This window comes from Anguilla anguilla, chromosome 2 (genome assembly GCF_013347855.1).
Source record: "Anguilla anguilla isolate fAngAng1 chromosome 2, fAngAng1.pri, whole genome shotgun sequence".
Taxonomy (NCBI): domain Eukaryota; kingdom Metazoa; phylum Chordata; class Actinopteri; order Anguilliformes; family Anguillidae; genus Anguilla; species Anguilla anguilla.
Genome location: NC_049202.1, coordinates 75,055,475 through 75,073,204, shown reverse-complemented (window position 1 = coordinate 75,073,204; position 17,730 = coordinate 75,055,475). Strand labels below are relative to the sequence as shown.

At 39.8% G+C, this 17,730-nt stretch overlaps 2 protein-coding genes across 3 annotated transcripts; both read right to left on the bottom strand.

The window, feature by feature from the left end:
• Nucleotides 1-4,642: 4,642 nt before the first annotated feature.
• On the bottom strand, nt 4,643-8,914 carry LOC118219990 (zinc finger protein 2 homolog). Of its 2 annotated transcripts, none has more exons than XM_035403575.1 (3): nt 8,740-8,914; nt 7,424-7,517; nt 4,643-7,322 (listed from the first exon to the last, which is right to left on the bottom strand). In XM_035403575.1, exon 3 carries the CDS (start codon nt 7,296-7,298, stop codon nt 5,808-5,810), a length of 1,491 nt encoding a protein of 496 aa, XP_035259466.1. In that variant the 5' UTR covers nt 7,299-7,322; nt 7,424-7,517; nt 8,740-8,914; the 3' UTR covers nt 4,643-5,807. The 2 variants fall into 2 exon arrangements, with proteins under 2 accessions (XP_035259466.1, XP_035259467.1); XM_035403576.1 differs by having other exon boundaries at nt 7,424-7,514.
• Nucleotides 8,915-12,106: 3,192 nt separating this feature from the next.
• LOC118219994 (keratin, type I cytoskeletal 13-like) lies at nt 12,107-17,414 on the bottom strand. The gene is made up of 7 exons (XM_035403579.1): nt 16,925-17,414; nt 14,665-14,747; nt 14,303-14,459; nt 13,846-14,007; nt 13,592-13,717; nt 13,244-13,464; nt 12,107-12,404 (listed from the first exon to the last, which is right to left on the bottom strand). The coding sequence occupies exons 1-7, from the start codon at nt 17,366-17,368 to the stop codon at nt 12,215-12,217; spliced, it is 1,383 nt and encodes a 460-aa protein (XP_035259470.1). The 5' UTR covers nt 17,369-17,414; the 3' UTR covers nt 12,107-12,214.
• Nucleotides 17,415-17,730: the final 316 nt, after the last annotated feature.

Genomic DNA, 17,730 nt, shown 5'->3' with positions numbered 1-17,730 from the left:
TTCGGGAACATTACAAATATCACATTTATTTGAAATACACTTTGCCATTAAATAAATATTTGAATTTAATCCAGCATGTCCAAATCTTAACCATGAAAAAACTACTTCCTCTCTTCTGCACTTCCCTTTGAAAGCCTTCACCTTAATGGATTGCTGTATACTGTAATAGTGTCTCCCTTTGATATCTATGTCCCACTTCTTCTGCCACAAATCCCTCACTGTCTTTCTTTTTAACGATTGGGCCTCACCTTTTCCAAAGGGAACTTTCATTATTTCATCGTCATTTAATTTCAACTCTCTCTTTGCAATTTCATCTGCTTTCTCATTTCCCTCCACACCAACATGAGCAGGAACCCAACAAAATTGTACATTAATTCCAACTCTTTGTATTCTCAGCATTATCGTAAATATTTCCATCAATAAATCATCTCTTATTGTTTCTTTTGAATTCAAACTATTAAGTGCTGCAGTAGAGTCTGAACAAATGACAACTCTCTCAGGCCTGATCTCTTCTACCCATTGTAATCCTAAGATTATAGCAACTATTTCTGCTGTAAATACAGATAATATATCATTAATTATTTTGCATATGGCTACATCAAACTCAGGTATGTACACTCCTGTTCCTACATGTCTGCTCCCTGGATCATTAGATCAATCAGTAAATACTGACATATAGTTATAATAATTCATCTTCACATAATCTTGAACCAAATATCCAATGTTATCCACATCCCTTTCAATTCATTCTCTCTTCTGCTCCACGAGTTGTAAGTCCACATTGGGCATTGGTAATATCCATGGAGGAACATTATCCCACACAGTATTTGGCCCATATTCTAACCTACTTAAACCATATTCTTTTGCTGTTGTATTAATATTCCAACCAAATCCTTTACCTTTAAGTTGTGAATATTCCCAACAATCACACAGCACATTTGTTGTATGTTGTTCCTCTCCAGATCCCTTTAACTTAACCCAACATGCCAAAGACAACTTTGAACGTCTTAAATATAATGGTAATTCATCAGCTTCCACCAGTAGTGCATTAGTAGGAGTTGTTTTATCTGAACCAATACTGAGTCTTAGAGTCTTAGAAATTTCTTCTTGCACAATTAGTGTTATGCATTATGAGCAATATTAATTAAACTACCTTTACACACAGGGCTAGAAAGGAGAACCCAGAAATGAACACGTCATAAAGGCCTTGGTAAGTATACAGTCAGTGCAAAATTATTTAATAAACATTTCATATACAACAGTAAAAAAACTGTGAAACAAAGACCCTCAACTGCTATCTCTGAAAAAAACATACTGTCTGAAGTCTACAATGTACAATTAAAGTGCATTTCACATAGTAAGCACACTTTACACATGGGTTACTCACAACTAGTTTCTGATGGAATTTTCTGGTGTTGAAATGAACATAAAGAACCATTGAGCTCATGACTTCTCACATTTACAATTTGTCCAATGGGGTAAAATTATACAGCCTTTCAAGGTAAAACATTTTTGGCAAAAATATAACAGATTTAAACGATGCAAAACTGATAAACCATCCACTGAGTACATGTCAATGCCTTTTCATTTGTAAGAATTGTCTGGTGTTATTTTACATTGGATGAACTCCAGAAACACTTCCTACACAAAATAGCCCAGATCACAAAGTAGGCTTTCATAAAATACTTCTCACAAGAATCTCTCACCTGTACAAACTTTCCGGCAGTCATTTAAATAGTTATTTTTAAAAGATTTTTTTTTAAATTAAAAACTAAATGCATATGGAAGGCTTTTCACCTGCATGAATTTTCAGGTGGCTACAAAAATGAGATCTTTGAGAAAAACACTTCCCACACTGAATACAATTGTAGGGCTTTTCACTTGTATGAATTCTCTGATGTACATTTAACTGATTTTTTGTGGAAAAGCACTTCCCACACTGAATACACTTGGCCTTTCACCTGAATGAATTCTCTGGTGTATAACTAAATAAGATCTTGCATTAAAACACTTCCCACACTGAGTACATTTATAGGGCTTTTCATCTGTATGAATTCTCTGGTGGCGATTTAAATGACATAATCTGGAAAAGCACTTTTCACAACAAGTACACTTGTATGGCTTTTCACCAGTATGAATTCTCTGGTGTATAATTAAAACTGAATGTGTTCTAAAATGCTTTTTACACTGTGTACACTTGTACGGCTCATCATCTGCATGATTTCTAAAGTGTTTATTCAAAGCTGATTTAATACTAAAACACTTCTTGTGCAAACTTTTATCTGTATGAATTTCACCTTTTTTTCTAGGAATTTTGAATTAATTGGCATGGGTTCTACTACCACTTTCACTCTCTGACAATGTGCACATTTGATGGTACTGTTTTTTCTTTTCTGGACAATTCTGATTTTATTCTTTTCATTATGTACATCACAGCAATGACTGAAAGTTTGGATTTGGATCTGCACATTGCCATTGTTCAGTCTGGCCTTTGTGATCAACACCAGCTCCACTCATCATAGTATTCATGAGATCACTCACTAAACTATCACTAGATTCAGATTTTATTTTTTTTATTTAAATCCTGCAAATCATTGATGTGCTTTGGTTGAGGGTAACTTCCATCATTGGTCACTGTTCCGATTTGATCTGGATGCAAATAGGTTACACATCCCAGCTCTGTACTGCCGAAACTTTCTGTCTTAATAAGATCCCCAGTGTGGGTGGAGCCCAGATCAGTTTCTGTTTTAATCAGTGATGTGTGTGTGTGGTGTACATCACTGACCCCAGTGTGTGCTGTAACACACTCTGGCTCCAGTGTGTTGAGTCCTGGTGCAGCACATCCTGTCTCTGACTCTGCCATGTGGACAGACTCCAATCCACTGAGTTCCTCTTCTTTCTGTCTGGTCCTGTGCTGCTCAGTGAGCTCTGGTAGTGTTGTCTCAGTGTCCCATCTCAGACAGACTCCTGCCTGCATCATACTGCTGCTCAAGGTGTGCAGACTTCTGGAGGAAAACAGGTGAAGGGATTTAGCCTTAATGAAAAAGTAGGCCTAATATTAAAACTTTGCATATTATAATCCTGGTGTGTTGCACTGTATTTTATTTATTTATTTATTTTAATAGCAGCTTCTCTCAAATGTAGCCCACCTAATATTAAAACTTGTCGAGCCAGTAACATTAGCTACTGTCAATGGTCCATTCTCACAATAAGGTGAGTGGGTGGGTCGTGCCATAGCTGTTATTATATTCATTGATTATAACACAGCTGGAATGCTGTATTGACTAGTCAGAATCCAGGATCAGAACAATTTGTTTCATAATAGGAAATTTGACTACCTAGCTAAGGAGGTTAGATGCCAAATAGTATAACTGATAATATATTACTGTAGGCAAAATTAAGGCACTCTTAACTGGCTGCACAGCGTTTCTGATAGCGGCCAGCTAGTAAACTGTATACCATATCTACCTGTAAAATACTGTTAAAATTCAAGAGTTAATAATCCGAACACTTTCATTCTCATCCTTAAAATATTATAAATGCATCAATATTGTACATATATTTACTTTCGGAGGTAAATTCATTACTTTTTATTTAAAGCATGGCAAAACGTATATCTATTGTCGGGGTTTTCTCCAATTTGGTGGGAGTTTTTTCAGCCACTGTAAACGCGTATGTAAACTTCCGGTGTGTTTATCTAAATTAACAGGTGAAACTAAAGAGCAGCGTTTTCCAAATATTGGTGACACGCCCACAAACAGCCGATTGTGGGGACGCGGCGACAGGCGGCAGTCGCCGCGTATAGTGTGGCTTCAGCATTAGTGTTTACTGGCGGTTGCAGCAAGCTTTTGGTTTATTACCGCCACCTAATAATGTAATAATGTAATGTAACCTATTGGTGTGGAGTGAGGTCCTAAGATTAGGCGTTGATAGGTACTTTGGGCGTGTATAAATCATTGTTTTGGGTGCGTCCAAATCGTAGAAAAATATGTAGTCAATGTGACGTCACCCATCGACTCTCCATGGGCTAAATAGGCCCGATAAGCGCAGTTCGTGGGCGCCGTCATGGTGTACAATCTGGAGCTAGGAATGCACTTTAAGAACAGAAAGTCCGGTCGTCCACAGTGTGTTTGAGATTGACTCAGCACAGTGACGCAAACTGTCCCTGATTCGTCCGCAAAATACTTTTGGCCCAAATTGGCACGTGGAGACATTAGACAAAGAAAAAACACCTATTGCAACTACAGTTTCTTGTGGAAAAAAATTGACTTACGTATTTTGACTGTATTGTTACCGCTGACTTACATTGAAACGGGTGGCTGAAACATACTGGTGCCAACCGCACTGGCACTATTGAGCAACATCTCTCTGGAGGGTGGTAGTGGAGGAGAGGAGGATAGATTTTTTGAGCACTGGGGGACACCCCAGTTCCCAATACTCAAAAAATGTATCCTCTTTTCCTCTGTAATGACAAAAACAATGGACCTTCAAAACCTGTGGCAATCTGTTTCCGGTGTCATTTGCATGACTCGACCGCTTTACCAAAATTGTACCATGAGGTTTACACCCCTACTTTCACCAGTATTTGTTTCACATTTGGCCCATTTGCTTTAGCTACCACATGGACACCATCATTTACATATTTGTTACAAATTCAAATTTTAATTGAGATGCATATTAAGTTCTTTAAAGATAAAAAAACTTTACATTCAGACAAATTGAAAATGTTTAAAATAATTACAACAGCTCACACTCGAGTCAATTTCTTGCACAATTAGTATTATGAGTTATGTGCAACGTTAATGAAACTGCATTTACAAACAGGGCAGTAAAAGAGAAAAGAAACATTTACATGGAATAAAGACCTTGCATGAGCACATAGTATGTTTTGTTAGATAAAGCAGTTGAGGATGTTTGTTTCACTCATTATTTTTCAGTGTTGTATATGAAATAATTTTACACTATCTGAAGTCTAATGGTGAGCTTTAGCTGGCATACACATTACAGCCTCTGCATTTGCAGTAAAAGAACGGAAAGTCAATAATGTCAAGTTCATTTTCAGGAAACAACTTTGCAATACACATTACCATGTTTCTTTTGACAGCATATCCAAACAGTTTTCACATTGTTTGCACAAATCACACTGGTGTCAACTTTATCATCAAAAAATATCACCTTAATGACTCTAAGGAAAATGACACATTTAAAAAATAAAATAGGATCCCAGTTTGTCACTTTTCCAATTTCTTGTCCAAAGTACAATCAGCAAGGAATACCACAGGGGAACTACACAGCGCTACTATACAGGAAACAGGAAACATTCACTACAACACTGCAGATGAAAAAAAAGAATACATTATACGTGCAAACTTCAACCTGAAAATTCGCTAGAAAATGAGCACAATACATTTTTTTAATTGAAAATTTTTTAAATTTTTTAATTGGAGTTGTTACCTAACAGTGGTGGCTTTGATGAAAAGCCTCTGTGGAAGAAGTCTATCTAGCGAGTAGGAAAGATTGTTAAAATTTTACTGCTGGTGATTGTGTGTGTGTGTGTGTGTGTGTGGCTGAAAATGATAATGGTTCATAACATTAAGAGAAAGGTTTAGAACACACATGAATAAGTGTACATGTGAACAATTGGATGAAAGCTCAACTAGATCAATTCTCAGGGGCTAATGAAATTACACACAAGGAAAAGCACTTTCCTCAGTGAATATATTTGCAGAGCTTTTCACCTGTATGAATTATCTGATGTGTTAATAGAAGCCAAATTTGTAGAAAAACACATCTCACACTGTACACTTCTACAGCTTTTCCCTTGCATGAATTCTCAGGTGCCTACATAAATGGTAACGCTGAAAAAAACACTTCCCACACTGAACACATGTGTACGGCTTTTCACCTGTATGGATTCTCTGGTGTTGAAATAAAACTGAATTTCTAGAAAAACACTTCCCACACTGTGTACACTTGTATGGTTTTTCTCCTGTATGAATTCTCAGGTGTTTAATTAATACCGATTTTGTTCTAAAACACTTCTCGCACTGCGTACACTTGTAGGGCTTTTCACCTGTGTGAATTCTCAGATGGATTTTTAAATTATATATTGTGGAATAGGACTTCTCGCACTGAGAACATTTGTAGGGTTTTTCACCTGTATGAATTCTCAGGTGGCTACACAAATGAGAACTTCGAGAAAAACACTTCCCACACTGAATACATGTGTATGGCTTTTCACCTGAATGAGTTCTCAAGTGAACATTTAAATCAGATTTTATATAAAAACTCTTCTCACACTGAATACATTTATAGGGCCTTTCACCCGTATGAATTCTCAGATGGATGTTTAGATTGTATATTTTGGAAAAGCACTTCCCACACTGAGAACATCTGAAGGGCTTTTCACCTGTATGAACTCTCCGGTGTTTAATAAAATCTGAATTTGTAAGAAAACACTTCTCACACTGTGTACACTTGTACGGCTTGTCACCTATATTATGTCTCAGGTGTATATTTAAATTAATATGCTTCTTGCATGCATTTTTACATGTATGAATTTCACCTTTTTTTCGTGGAATTCTGTTTATAAAGGAATTAATTAACTTGGGTTCCACTTTCTGACAATGTATATGTTTTTTTCCACCGTTAGTATCTTTCTGTACAATTCTGGTTTGATTATTTTCATTGTTTTTGTCACAGTGATGATTTAAGTCCCTACATGGGGTTTGCAAATGATGAATTTCTTCTTTTTTACAGTGTGGATTTGGCTCTCCTGCACATTGCCCTGATTCAGCCTGGTCTTTGTGATCAACACCAGCTCCATTCATCACAGTATTTATGAGATTACTCACTAAACTTTCACTGGATTCACACTTAATCCTATCGAATTCAATTTTCACACAATTAAAATCCTGCAAATCACTGATGTGTTCTGCCTTAAGGTATCCTCCATCGGCAGTCTCTGCTTTGATTTGGTCAGGATGCAGATGGGTTACATATCCCAGCTCTGTACTGGCAAGGTTCTCCATCTTAAGATGCCCAGCATGAGTGGAGCCCAGATGAGTTTCTGTTTTAATCAGTGGTGCATGTGTGTGGTGTACATCACTGACCCCGCTGTGTGCTGTAACACACTCTGTCTCCAGTGTGTTGAGTCCTGGTGCAGCACACCCTGTCTCTGTCTCTGCCATGTGGACAAACTCCAGTCCACTGAGTTCCTCTTCTTTCTGCCTGACCCTGTGCTGCTCAGTGAGTGATCTTGATCTTGATCTTGTGGTGATGTACTTCAGAAAGGGCATTCTTCCACTCAGCTACAAAAAATCCTAAATGGAGCACACGAACTGGCAGCTGAAGTTAAAAACTGCATTTTTTAAAATGTAACTGAGACTTGGAATCACTCAGGGGGAAAGGAAGTTTTCCCCACCTCATAATACGCCCCCCTGTGGTCAGTCAGGCATCTGCAGGACTGCATTTGCGTTTGTTCCAGCTTTGTTTTTCTGTGAGAAAATGAACTCCTGCTACATAAAATAGAGGAAATCAGCAAATAACAAGACCTTGTACAGAGGCCTGAAGACATGGCTGGCCCTGGACAATTTCCCTCATCCATTCTTGTACCTGTCTTGGGTTTTGGAGTCATCCTTTAATTCTATTCAGTTGACACCATCAATATGAAAGACACCCAAAATAAATAAATAACTTTTCCACTAACAAACCCCATGGGTCTGACTTATACAATGTGACTCAAGAAGATGAATGGCATAACGTATTGGAGAATTATTAAAGGTTTATGCACCACAAAATGAAGCAAAACAGACTGCTATGTATAGGACAATATGCACATTCAGTGTTCTATTGCTTGAAATGGTTTGCCTTGGCAAACTTGCCATGTAAACAAAAAGTTCAATTTACAGACAAAATGACCAGCATCAAAAAAAATTTTTTACGCGATTCCAGAGGTTTTCCTATATTGAAATGGGGCTAATTTTTTTCCAAGACAGCAGGCCAAACTGCAGAACAATACCGGGAAACACAAGACGGAAATGGTGTACAAGACTGCAATTCGGCACCACCATGGCAGGTGCAGTTAGCTGGTTTATAACTAAATGGCGTCACTTCCTATTTTTCCATTTGGCGGCAAGAGTTATGGCAATTCAAACAATGTGGGATCGGACAGCTGGTCTATCATTTAACAATGCGAACATGCTAAATTGGTATTTATTAACCCCAATCTCTGCTTGTTTTACCATAGCCCACTGCTTAATATACATGTTAACCAGTGTTTTCACCAAATAACAATTCCATGGCATTGTTTCTTTTAAAAGCAATGGCCGGGAAGCACAGAATGTGGCTACTTCGTTCAAACGTAACTGACTACCAGTTGTATTGCACAATATACCCAAGAACAATACAGATATTTCAATCCAATTAACAACATTCATAGGATTCCACACGTCCGAGGGATTGATTTTTCGAGCAACTGTAAGGATCCTACCGGTAGGCGCCATTGCCACGTTACTGTGTTATTAAATTCAAGGATATCTTTGTGAAGTACCATTGGTCCAATGCTAAGTTTTTAAACTACAAAATGAATTATACGATCACGTGCGTTTTAGCAGCTATTTCCAAATTAGCAAACGTATCTTGTGCAAATATAATGGAAATCAACACGATTTGAAGCTTGCTGGCAAAAACAAAACTAACTGAATTGAAAACATCAAGACTATGGAATTAAAAACTTACCCCTTTGATGATTACTCAGTTAATTCAAATCAGTTTTGCTTCATGTAATGTATTTCTCGGCGGCGAATGAACCCTACACGCGTTAACGCTGTGTGAACCAAAAGGCATATCATTTTCTTCAACAGTGTTGACTGAATCTACGGAAGCTCGCCACAATAAGACTGGAACTTCCAGTACAATTTTTTAAACGGGTTTCAAAATAAAAGTGCATTTTACGTTTTAAACTATCCCCACGTTGAGATCTAAGGTTGAGTCTCGAGAGCTGCGGTAACAGTCTGCCCCTCATGGCTGGACCAGGTATGATTTTCTAAACATTTCCCCCTTTAGAATGTGATGATTTTTTTTTTGTCTATGCACTTTTACCATCTTAATTGATCTTTTATTTCAAATGTTTTATGCATTCTCTTTTCATGTACCTTAAATGCCTCTGTCTATGCATTTATGCATCGATCTATGCATCGATCTGCTACAACGTGAAGCACTTTGGCTGCATTTCATGTATGAAAAGTGCTATACAAATAAAGTTTATTATTATTATATTATTATGATGGCATGCCATTTTTGAAGGCAAAAAACATCAATATTTGTGCTCATATACTAATATTCCATCTGCAATCAAAATGTGCTTCAGATAATGGTTGAAATTTTCTATTTTTCACATTCTTCTCACTGGCAAGAACAAAAAAATCCAAGATGTATGTCATATCTAAAACCACTCTACTAACTGGACATCACCTCTCAACATCATTCAAAGGGCCCCCTTCCTATGGGGCTGTGGTGTGAATGCACATGAAGTTGTGTGTGTGAGCAGCAACTAAGATCAACAAAATGGCTCTCTCAGTAAATTAAGAATAATACTACAGCTTTGATGGAGAGGCTTGACTAACATTTTGATTGGTATTTTGATACTCAGGATTCATATGCCCAGAAAAACAATAAATAATTTACATATTAGATGATATTGATGCTGAACATGTCAACAAGTACCAATGAATGTCAATAATGTTCTTGTAAAAAGATTACAAGAAGTCAAAAGATACCCTCTCAAGTATTGCAGCTAATAGCCTTTTATGCTACATTTCCATACAGCAACACTTGCTGGTTGGATTGGCAGTAGCCCATTTTATCTGCCATAAAGCTTACCCCAGTGGTCATATTGCTCAAAGGTGACAATTGATTAAAAACACAGTCCCTTGACTAATTTATTTCCAAAATATCATTTAGTTATTAAATAAAGCATGTCAATATGTCACAGCAACGGCAAACTCTCCTGAGATTGCAAAGGTAAATGTACTCATCTGAAGTGAAACAGAGAATTAGAACCTTTTGTTTACAGAGAATTAGAACCTTTTGTTTACAATATACAATTTGTCCTAGGAACTTTTTCCAGGGTTTTGCTACCACATGTTCAACCCAGTAGATTCAGAGGAAAAAGTATGAGGTAGAAACTATAAACAATCTGCATTCTTTAGTCTGCAGAAGGGGACTCAGTTCATACAATGAATGTTCCAAGACCCACAGAGGGGCAATCCATTGATTTAAGTTAGACCCCACCCCCATAAACATGTCAAACAAAGCCACAACTTCACACTTATTACTGAAAATCAGGCCTACTCCTTATTTTTTAAGTGTACTGAAAAATAATAAAACATTTTTGAGAATGTATTGAGTTGCTCACCGATATAAAATAAAATCAAGTTGTCACTGAACATGCTCTCTGCTGTGGAGTTGTTTTCACTGTCCTCTGAAATATTCGCTCAGATAAGTGATTTTGTCCAAGGCTTCCAAACACAGAGTCTTCTGTTAGACTTAAAATATATTTTTGCTGTAAAACAACAACCCTTTTTCAAAAGGTTCAATAACATTTTTGCCTGTGTGTAAGCATGCATACTGAAAAAGTTATGATTTGTTTATACAAGAGAAAAAATGTGCCTCCTTTTATTCAAGGCTAACAACCTGTCCAGCATTAGAAATGTAAAGTCATTGGCTAGAATGCTTTTCAGTTTCTCAATTGTCACTGTAATAGGTTGCCAATGGCTGGCTGTGTGCTCGGAAGAAGTTCTGCCCTCCAATTCAACTAGTTGCTTAAGCCCAGCAGGTCCTGTTGGTTATACTTCTTGCCCAGTATTGGTCAGAGAACATTGTAGGTGGGCTCACCTTGTCACAGAGAGTATATATAAACCAGAGATAGTAACATTTCTTATGTGCACACTACTGTTGGTGTGTATGCAATAGCAAAACCATTGTTTTCAACAACTCCATAGTAGTTATGAATTCCAAAAAGTGCTAACTCAGAGAAACATCAACAGAATGTTTTTCAGAGTTGGCACTTTTTGATACTCATAACTACTATGGATTTTGTTCGCTGGAACCCTTTCATGATAAGGACACCAACACCACCGTGATTCATGTTTTCTGGATTTCTAAAATGCATAGAAGGTGAGGATCCCCCACGTGTTACAAAATAAGGAATCATTGTCGCTAAAATATTGGCATTGTAAAATAGTGTGCAGAGACAGAAATGACAGATTTAATTATGTCAAACAGGCCTCCTTTGCTGCTGTAACAGCCTCCACTCTTCTGGGAAGGCCTTCCAGCAGATTTTGTAACATCTAAAAGTTGCTTTTATCTTTCTACTTTGAAGGCTTTGTCTGTGTTCATATAGCTAAATACCTTTAGGAGGGAAGTATACTGTAGATACAGCAAGAAGTACTGTAGCCCCCATCTGTATTCTCCTTCACAATATATTGCCACTAATATGGCCAAAAATACTGAAACAGGAAAGGGCCTTCCCCAAACTGTTGCTGCAAAGTTGGAAGCACAGAATTGTCTAGAATGTCACTGCATTAAGATTTGCCTTCATCGGAACTAAGGGGCCTAGCCCAAACCACGAAAAACAGCCCCAGACCAAGGGTGTCCAGATACTCTTGGTCATATACAGTATATATTTTTTAACTAAACCAAATACATAAGTCTACAGCTATAAGCGTATACATTTTCTTAATTGCTCCAGTATATTTATTTGCCAACTTGTAACTATGAAACTAGCCAATTGAGTTTTGGCAAACTTCAGGGAGAAAAACATGTGTGCTACATAGATGAGGCATAGAAATGTTCAGCCCATTTGAGCCACATGCAGCTGAGAAAACAGACCCCTCAAAACTACTTTTAACATTGGCAGAGACGGAGCCACTGCCGGTGAGAACTATGAGGACTCAATGAGCTTTTACCACTTGGTTTCTTGAGAACTACTGATTGTGTCTTGTTTAATAAATGCCAGTACAACAAAAAAAAAAAAAGATATACAAGGAGAGTAAGTGGGTGGTAACTTGAATAAAAATGGCACCAGAATGACACTCACTCAGGATTTAGTTTCAACATCTCTGAGATTTTTATTGCAGCAACCGCCAGATTATAGCTAGTCATTTTCATGAGGTGCAGAGGGTGTTCTGGAGGCGGGCGCATTCAGTGTTATTTATGTTTTGGATTCAGAGGACACAGCGCTTTGAGAGGAACTAACCACCTTGCCATCCACCAACTCTTCCACAATTGTCACCACCTTACGTGTGGTGGTGGTGGAGGAGGAGGAGGCGGAGCCAGAGCCCGAGCCAGAGACCAAGCCAGAGCCAGAGCCAGAGCCAGAGCCAGAGCCAGAGCCAGAGCCGCTGTGGAAAATAAATGTATTTTTTATTAGTGAAGTCATAATCATGAACTATCATCATTAATAAGTAAAAATAAACAACAATTTACCCACCCTTTGACACAGTGTGGAGCTTGAATTTAAATGAATGTCATCACAAATAATCATTTTAATTCTATGACCAAACCCAATTCTAAAAGTATTATCTGACTTTATACTTGGCCGACACACCCTATTCCCCCCTGTTCTAGTTCAAAAACCTGATGTTGTACCAGATTCAGAAGTGATGGTATATTGAGGAGACTATATGACCTAATAGAATGACTTTTCTCTTTACAGCAAAACCGTATTTAAAAAAAATACGTATGGTGCCCAACTTGGGCCTGAGCGTGTCCAATTCCCACCCCAATCTGAACTGCTCAACGGCCTCCAGCTGTAGCCGTGTTAAGGTTTAAACCCCACTGCAAAGTATAGACAACTGTTCAACCAGACTCCTCCAAAACACGAGGTGTCACTAGCTGCTTCTTTTCATGCTGCAGACTACAGCTAAACTCGCATAGAGTGGAGTTGGAGGAAGACCTTTCATATGCAGTGTTAACGTGCAGTATATAGGCACCCGATCGATTAGCGGGGTTGCTAGGTAGCAATGAAACTTGGACCCTAAAGGATTGAACCCACTCATACCCTGGCCAATGCAACCACCAATTGTATGTCACCCTATGGAGCTACCGGCCACAGTCCACAGTGGCCTGGTCTGAATTCAGACTGATATCATGAGGCTTATCCCTGTACTACAGTGAGATGCCTTAACTGAATGAGCTACCCAGCTGCCCAAAACAGTATGCTTGGTTCAAATAGACTCACCCATCCCAATCTCCATCCAGCAGTCTTCTGTACTCTGCTATCTCCATCTCTAGACGGGTCTTGATGTCCAGCAACGCCTGGTACTCCTGACTTTGACGCTCCATGTCGGCACGGAGCTGCATCAGCTGTTCCTCCATGTTGGTGACCTGTATCTGGAGGCTGTTCAGCTGCACGGAGTAGCGATTCTCTGTGTCCCTTAATGTGGCTTCCAGGGACGATTTCTGTTGGATGCAGAGAGAAACGTAGGCGAGTGGGGAAGTGAGAGGGTTTATATTAGAGGAGAGCCAAGAGACTCAACTGGTTAATGGCAAAGTTGCTTTAGCAGGGCTTCATGATGTCCTAGCCTACCATGCTTAGTTGAGACTGCAGCTCTATTTCAAGCCCCTGCAGTGTGCGCTTGAGCTCCGTGAGTTCAGTTTTGGTCGTCTGCACAGTCTCTATGTTGGCCTGCACTTCCTGCTTTAGTGGTTCTGCCTGTGAAAAATGACAAAAAATTGAAAAACAAAATGAATGACGAAAATTGTCAGCTGGAACAAAGGGAACACAATATGAACTGGAATATAGATGACAATCAGATTTGTTTTTACCCCCCGACATATTACCTTGGCTTGAAACCAGTTCTCCCATTCCTTCCTGCTCTTGTCAGCCATACCCTCGTACTGATCGCGGAGACCTTCCAGGACTTTGTTCAGATCTTCTTGCGGTGCTGCGTCCACTTCTACATGGACCTGGCCACTCATCTGTTGTCTCATGGACAGAAGTTCCTGAGCAAAAGAACCCAAATTCAATGGTTAGCACACTGACTCTTATGTGTTCAACAGAGTAGTATTCTTACAAGTATTTCTTACAAGCAATGTGATGGTAAGGTAATCAAGGATATTATGTTATGTTCTAGGGTACAAGACTATTGACTAATTCAGTCAATGTGTCAATGAAGATTCTCTTCTTTTCTTAACTATAACATAGATAAGCCCCCATTTTTAAGCTCCTTATTTGACATCCAAGATGTAAAATCCTGATCCCTGTTGCAGAAGAAGGGACAGTGCCTGACATGCCCACCTCCTCATGATTCTTCTTGAGGAAGACTAGCTCCTCCTTCAGACCTTCAATCTGCATCTCCAGGTCAGATCTTGCCATTGTCAACTCGTCCAGGACCCTCTTCAATCCTGCAATATCAGCCTCCACTGACTGCCGCATGGACAGCTCGTTCTCATATCTACAGCAAAGAAGGGTTGTTATGAATTATTTTAGACTGAATTGTTAACATTTCTTTTTTAAATACACAGACAGGCCTTTTGAAACTATGGCTAGGGTTTATTTTTCTGTGTTTTAATGCATTCTGCTTGATAATTGTTTTTAACTCTCTATAACAGTCCACATAAATAAATTTCCCTTCACATTACTTTTGTTTTGAGACTCACTTGACTCTGAAGTCATCAGCAGCCAGCTTTGCGTTGTCAACGCTGAGATAGATACTGCCATTGAGACGGGTGGCATCCAGGATCTGAAAAAGGTTGCAATGTTCAGGCACTAAACCCCTTCAGTTAGCTATTCATAACAAATGTGTGAGGATTCTGTAATTATTTATTTAGGCTTGCAGCAAAAAGGATTGCAGTGAGGTTTCCACATGAACTAAACTTTATATGAAGGCGACACAATTCTGTTGTAAATATTATGAATCAACTTTGTTGCAAAAATCGAACCTTTGTTGTGGTCAAGTTGACACCTTTCAGGGACTGGCCTAAGCTGTACACACCGACCCCATTTTTGGCTTTGTAACACCCCTGAGGGCCTCTTGTGTAAAACACAGTGTCAGATATTGAGGTGCAGAGAATAGGAATGGATGATAAAGCAGACGATGCCTGAGCAACAGCCACTATCATGAGGTTATCTGAGGTCTGAGGGGACCGTAAGCATGTCGCAGTTTGTGACAGATTTGTCTCGTGTATCTAGTTTATAAAAATGGGCCATATAGTGACTCACTCCCAGTTCTTACTTCCAGACATGCTCCCAGTTCACATTGAGCCAGATCCTGACTTGAGCAATTTAAGTGCATTTCACACAATCCCTGCTGTGCAGGTCTTACACAAACTTGATATGTGCACATTCTCACATGAAATATGCAGCCACGAGATTCTGCATAGCTAGTCCTGACCCACAGATGGAATACGCCCAGAGCAGTCATTCTATTGCCATTATATAAACCCCATTACTCAGCGCTACAAGGCACGTGTGACTTTAATTATAAAACAGTCAGCAGTTTATTCATTTAAGGTTGCTTTCTTTGTGCGTCTCACCCACCCAAACCCCTAAATGAAAGTGCTGTTCGTAAGAAACCAGAGGCCCAGGCAAACATTTAGATATTCTTCTTACAAGCCCATTTTCATTTAGATCTTTCGGACTCAGAAATTAAAACAAAATAAGCCGCCTTCACTTGAGTTTCCAGCTCAAAGTTATGTGGCTCATAATTAATTTGCAAGGTCTGAAAGTGTTTGCTTAGTAAAATAGTTCATGTGACTTGAACTAAGAGAATGGTACTGCAAACATTTCTCATATTTGTTCATTGAGCAAATTAAATTGAAGTGTTTACTTATGCTTAAACTTTGCGTCCCTGCTATTATGTTCATGGATACATCCATCTATCCGCCCATTATATATACCCGCTTATCCTGGTTGGTCAGGGTTGCGGGGGGTGGGGGATGGGGGGATGGGGGTGGGGTGGGGTGGGGTGTTGTGATGGGGCCTCAGCATGCATCGGGAACAAGGTGATTTAATAAAATGCTAATTATCGAATTATATAGTATTTATAATTCATTAGCAATACCAAACATGATGACATGTAAATACGGAGTTGCTACAAAATGACAATAGCTGAATCAATTTTGTCAGTATTCCATGTGAAACCATTAATATTCACTAAGAAAACAAACATCGAGCTGTAATTCCACCTTTTTTTCATGCAACCAAAGGATGCATAGACAAAACCGGGCAGGACTCAACCCAGGATTCATATAACTTGGTATTGAATGACACACCCTATTTTCATATAGACTCCACCCCAGGCAAGAATCTATCATTTTCCCACTCAAGTCAGCTAAACCTATATAAATACAGGGACACAAGCGTTCAACTGCCATGGAAATTTGAGTTAGGCGCATGAATCTCAAGCAGGGATCGGGCCCATTGACCTTCCTCATGGGCATTCATGTACTAGAAAGCCAACATGAAATTGTTCAGAGCACTGATTACAACTAGTTAATATTTGATCTGGCATGTGTAGATGGGTTATATGATAAGGGACGCAGTCGGGCTTGTCCTGCATGTCATGCGCATCAAAGCTCTGAAAACAGAGAATTTGCTTTTACTGTGGAAAAACATCTTATTAAGACCTCATGCCAATGTGGACAGAGGAAATGATAATCTTGAATGACATGAGTGATCCACTATTAATCATGAAATATGTATAAGATGACTTCCAAAACTGGATTAGTGTGTAAATCATCACAGCCACACCTTGTGGGAATAAACAGTAACTTGGACATGTGAACAGCAATTTATGGAACCTGGAACAAATCAACTGGTTACATGGTGAAAGGTACAGTTGTCGAACCTCTATGTTTTAGCACTTAAAGTTCTCTTTTTACATAGGTTAAGGAAAGCTAAATTGGAAAGTTGATTTACCTTTCCCTGCAGATCCCTGATGGTGGCCTCGTATGCGCTGTAGTCACGTGCAGACGGAGAGGTCTTGCTCTCCAGGAACTGGCGGATCTTCAGCTCCAGTTCAGCGTTGGCCTTCTCGAGGGAGCGCACTTTCTCCAGGTAGGTGGCCAGACGGTCGTTCAGGTTCTGCATGGTGGCCTTCTCGTTGGTCGAGATCTGCATCTCTCCAGCATCGGCCAGGTTGAATCCGCCCCCTGAACCGCCACCGAAGCTAAAACCGCCACCGCCGCCGCCGCCGCCGCCGGCAGAGAAGGTGTTGGAGGCGCTGGAGATGCGCACGCCACTGCCGCCGGAGCCGCCGTACATACTGCCGGCACTCCTGCCGTACATACTGCCTCCACCTCCTCCTCCGAAGGAGCTCCTCTGGGACCCACCTGACATCATCATGCTCTGGCCGTAAGACATGGTGACAGCTGCTTGGATGGCGTCTGACTGCTCTACCTCTGGCTGTGGAGAGAAATGACTGGGGTGAAAGCCCCGGCTTAAGATTTTTATAGAGCTGGTTGGAGGGAGGGGAGAAGAGGGAGGAATGGGAGGAGTACATCAGATAGGGGAGGGATTCACTAAAACACACCCTACCACAAGGGTGTGCCAGCAGGCATACCACCACGCACTCTGCTGCTGCTGACTGGCTGAAGCTAAGCAAGAGCAAGTGTGGGCTTGGTTAGTACTTGGATGGGAGACCACCAGGGAACACTGAGTTGCTGCTGGAAGTGGTGTTGGTGGGCCAGCAGGGGGCAATCTTCCCTCTGGTCAAATAAACCCCA

Coding starts and splice junctions, on each gene's coding strand:
- LOC118219990 (XM_035403575.1), bottom strand. CDS start 7,298: ATGCCCTTTCTGAAGTACATCACCACAAGATCAAGATCAAGATCACTC.
- LOC118219994 (XM_035403579.1), bottom strand. CDS start 17,368: ATGTCTTACGGCCAGAGCATGATGATGTCAGGTGGGTCCCAGAGGAGC. Junction 14,008..14,302: donor TCAAGAAGAATCATGAGGAG/GTGGGCATGTCA, acceptor TCTTTTGCTCAG/GAACTTCTGTCCATGAGACA. Junction 13,718..13,845: donor AGAACTGGTTTCAAGCCAAG/GTAATATGTCGG, acceptor CATTTTTCACAG/GCAGAACCACTAAAGCAGGA.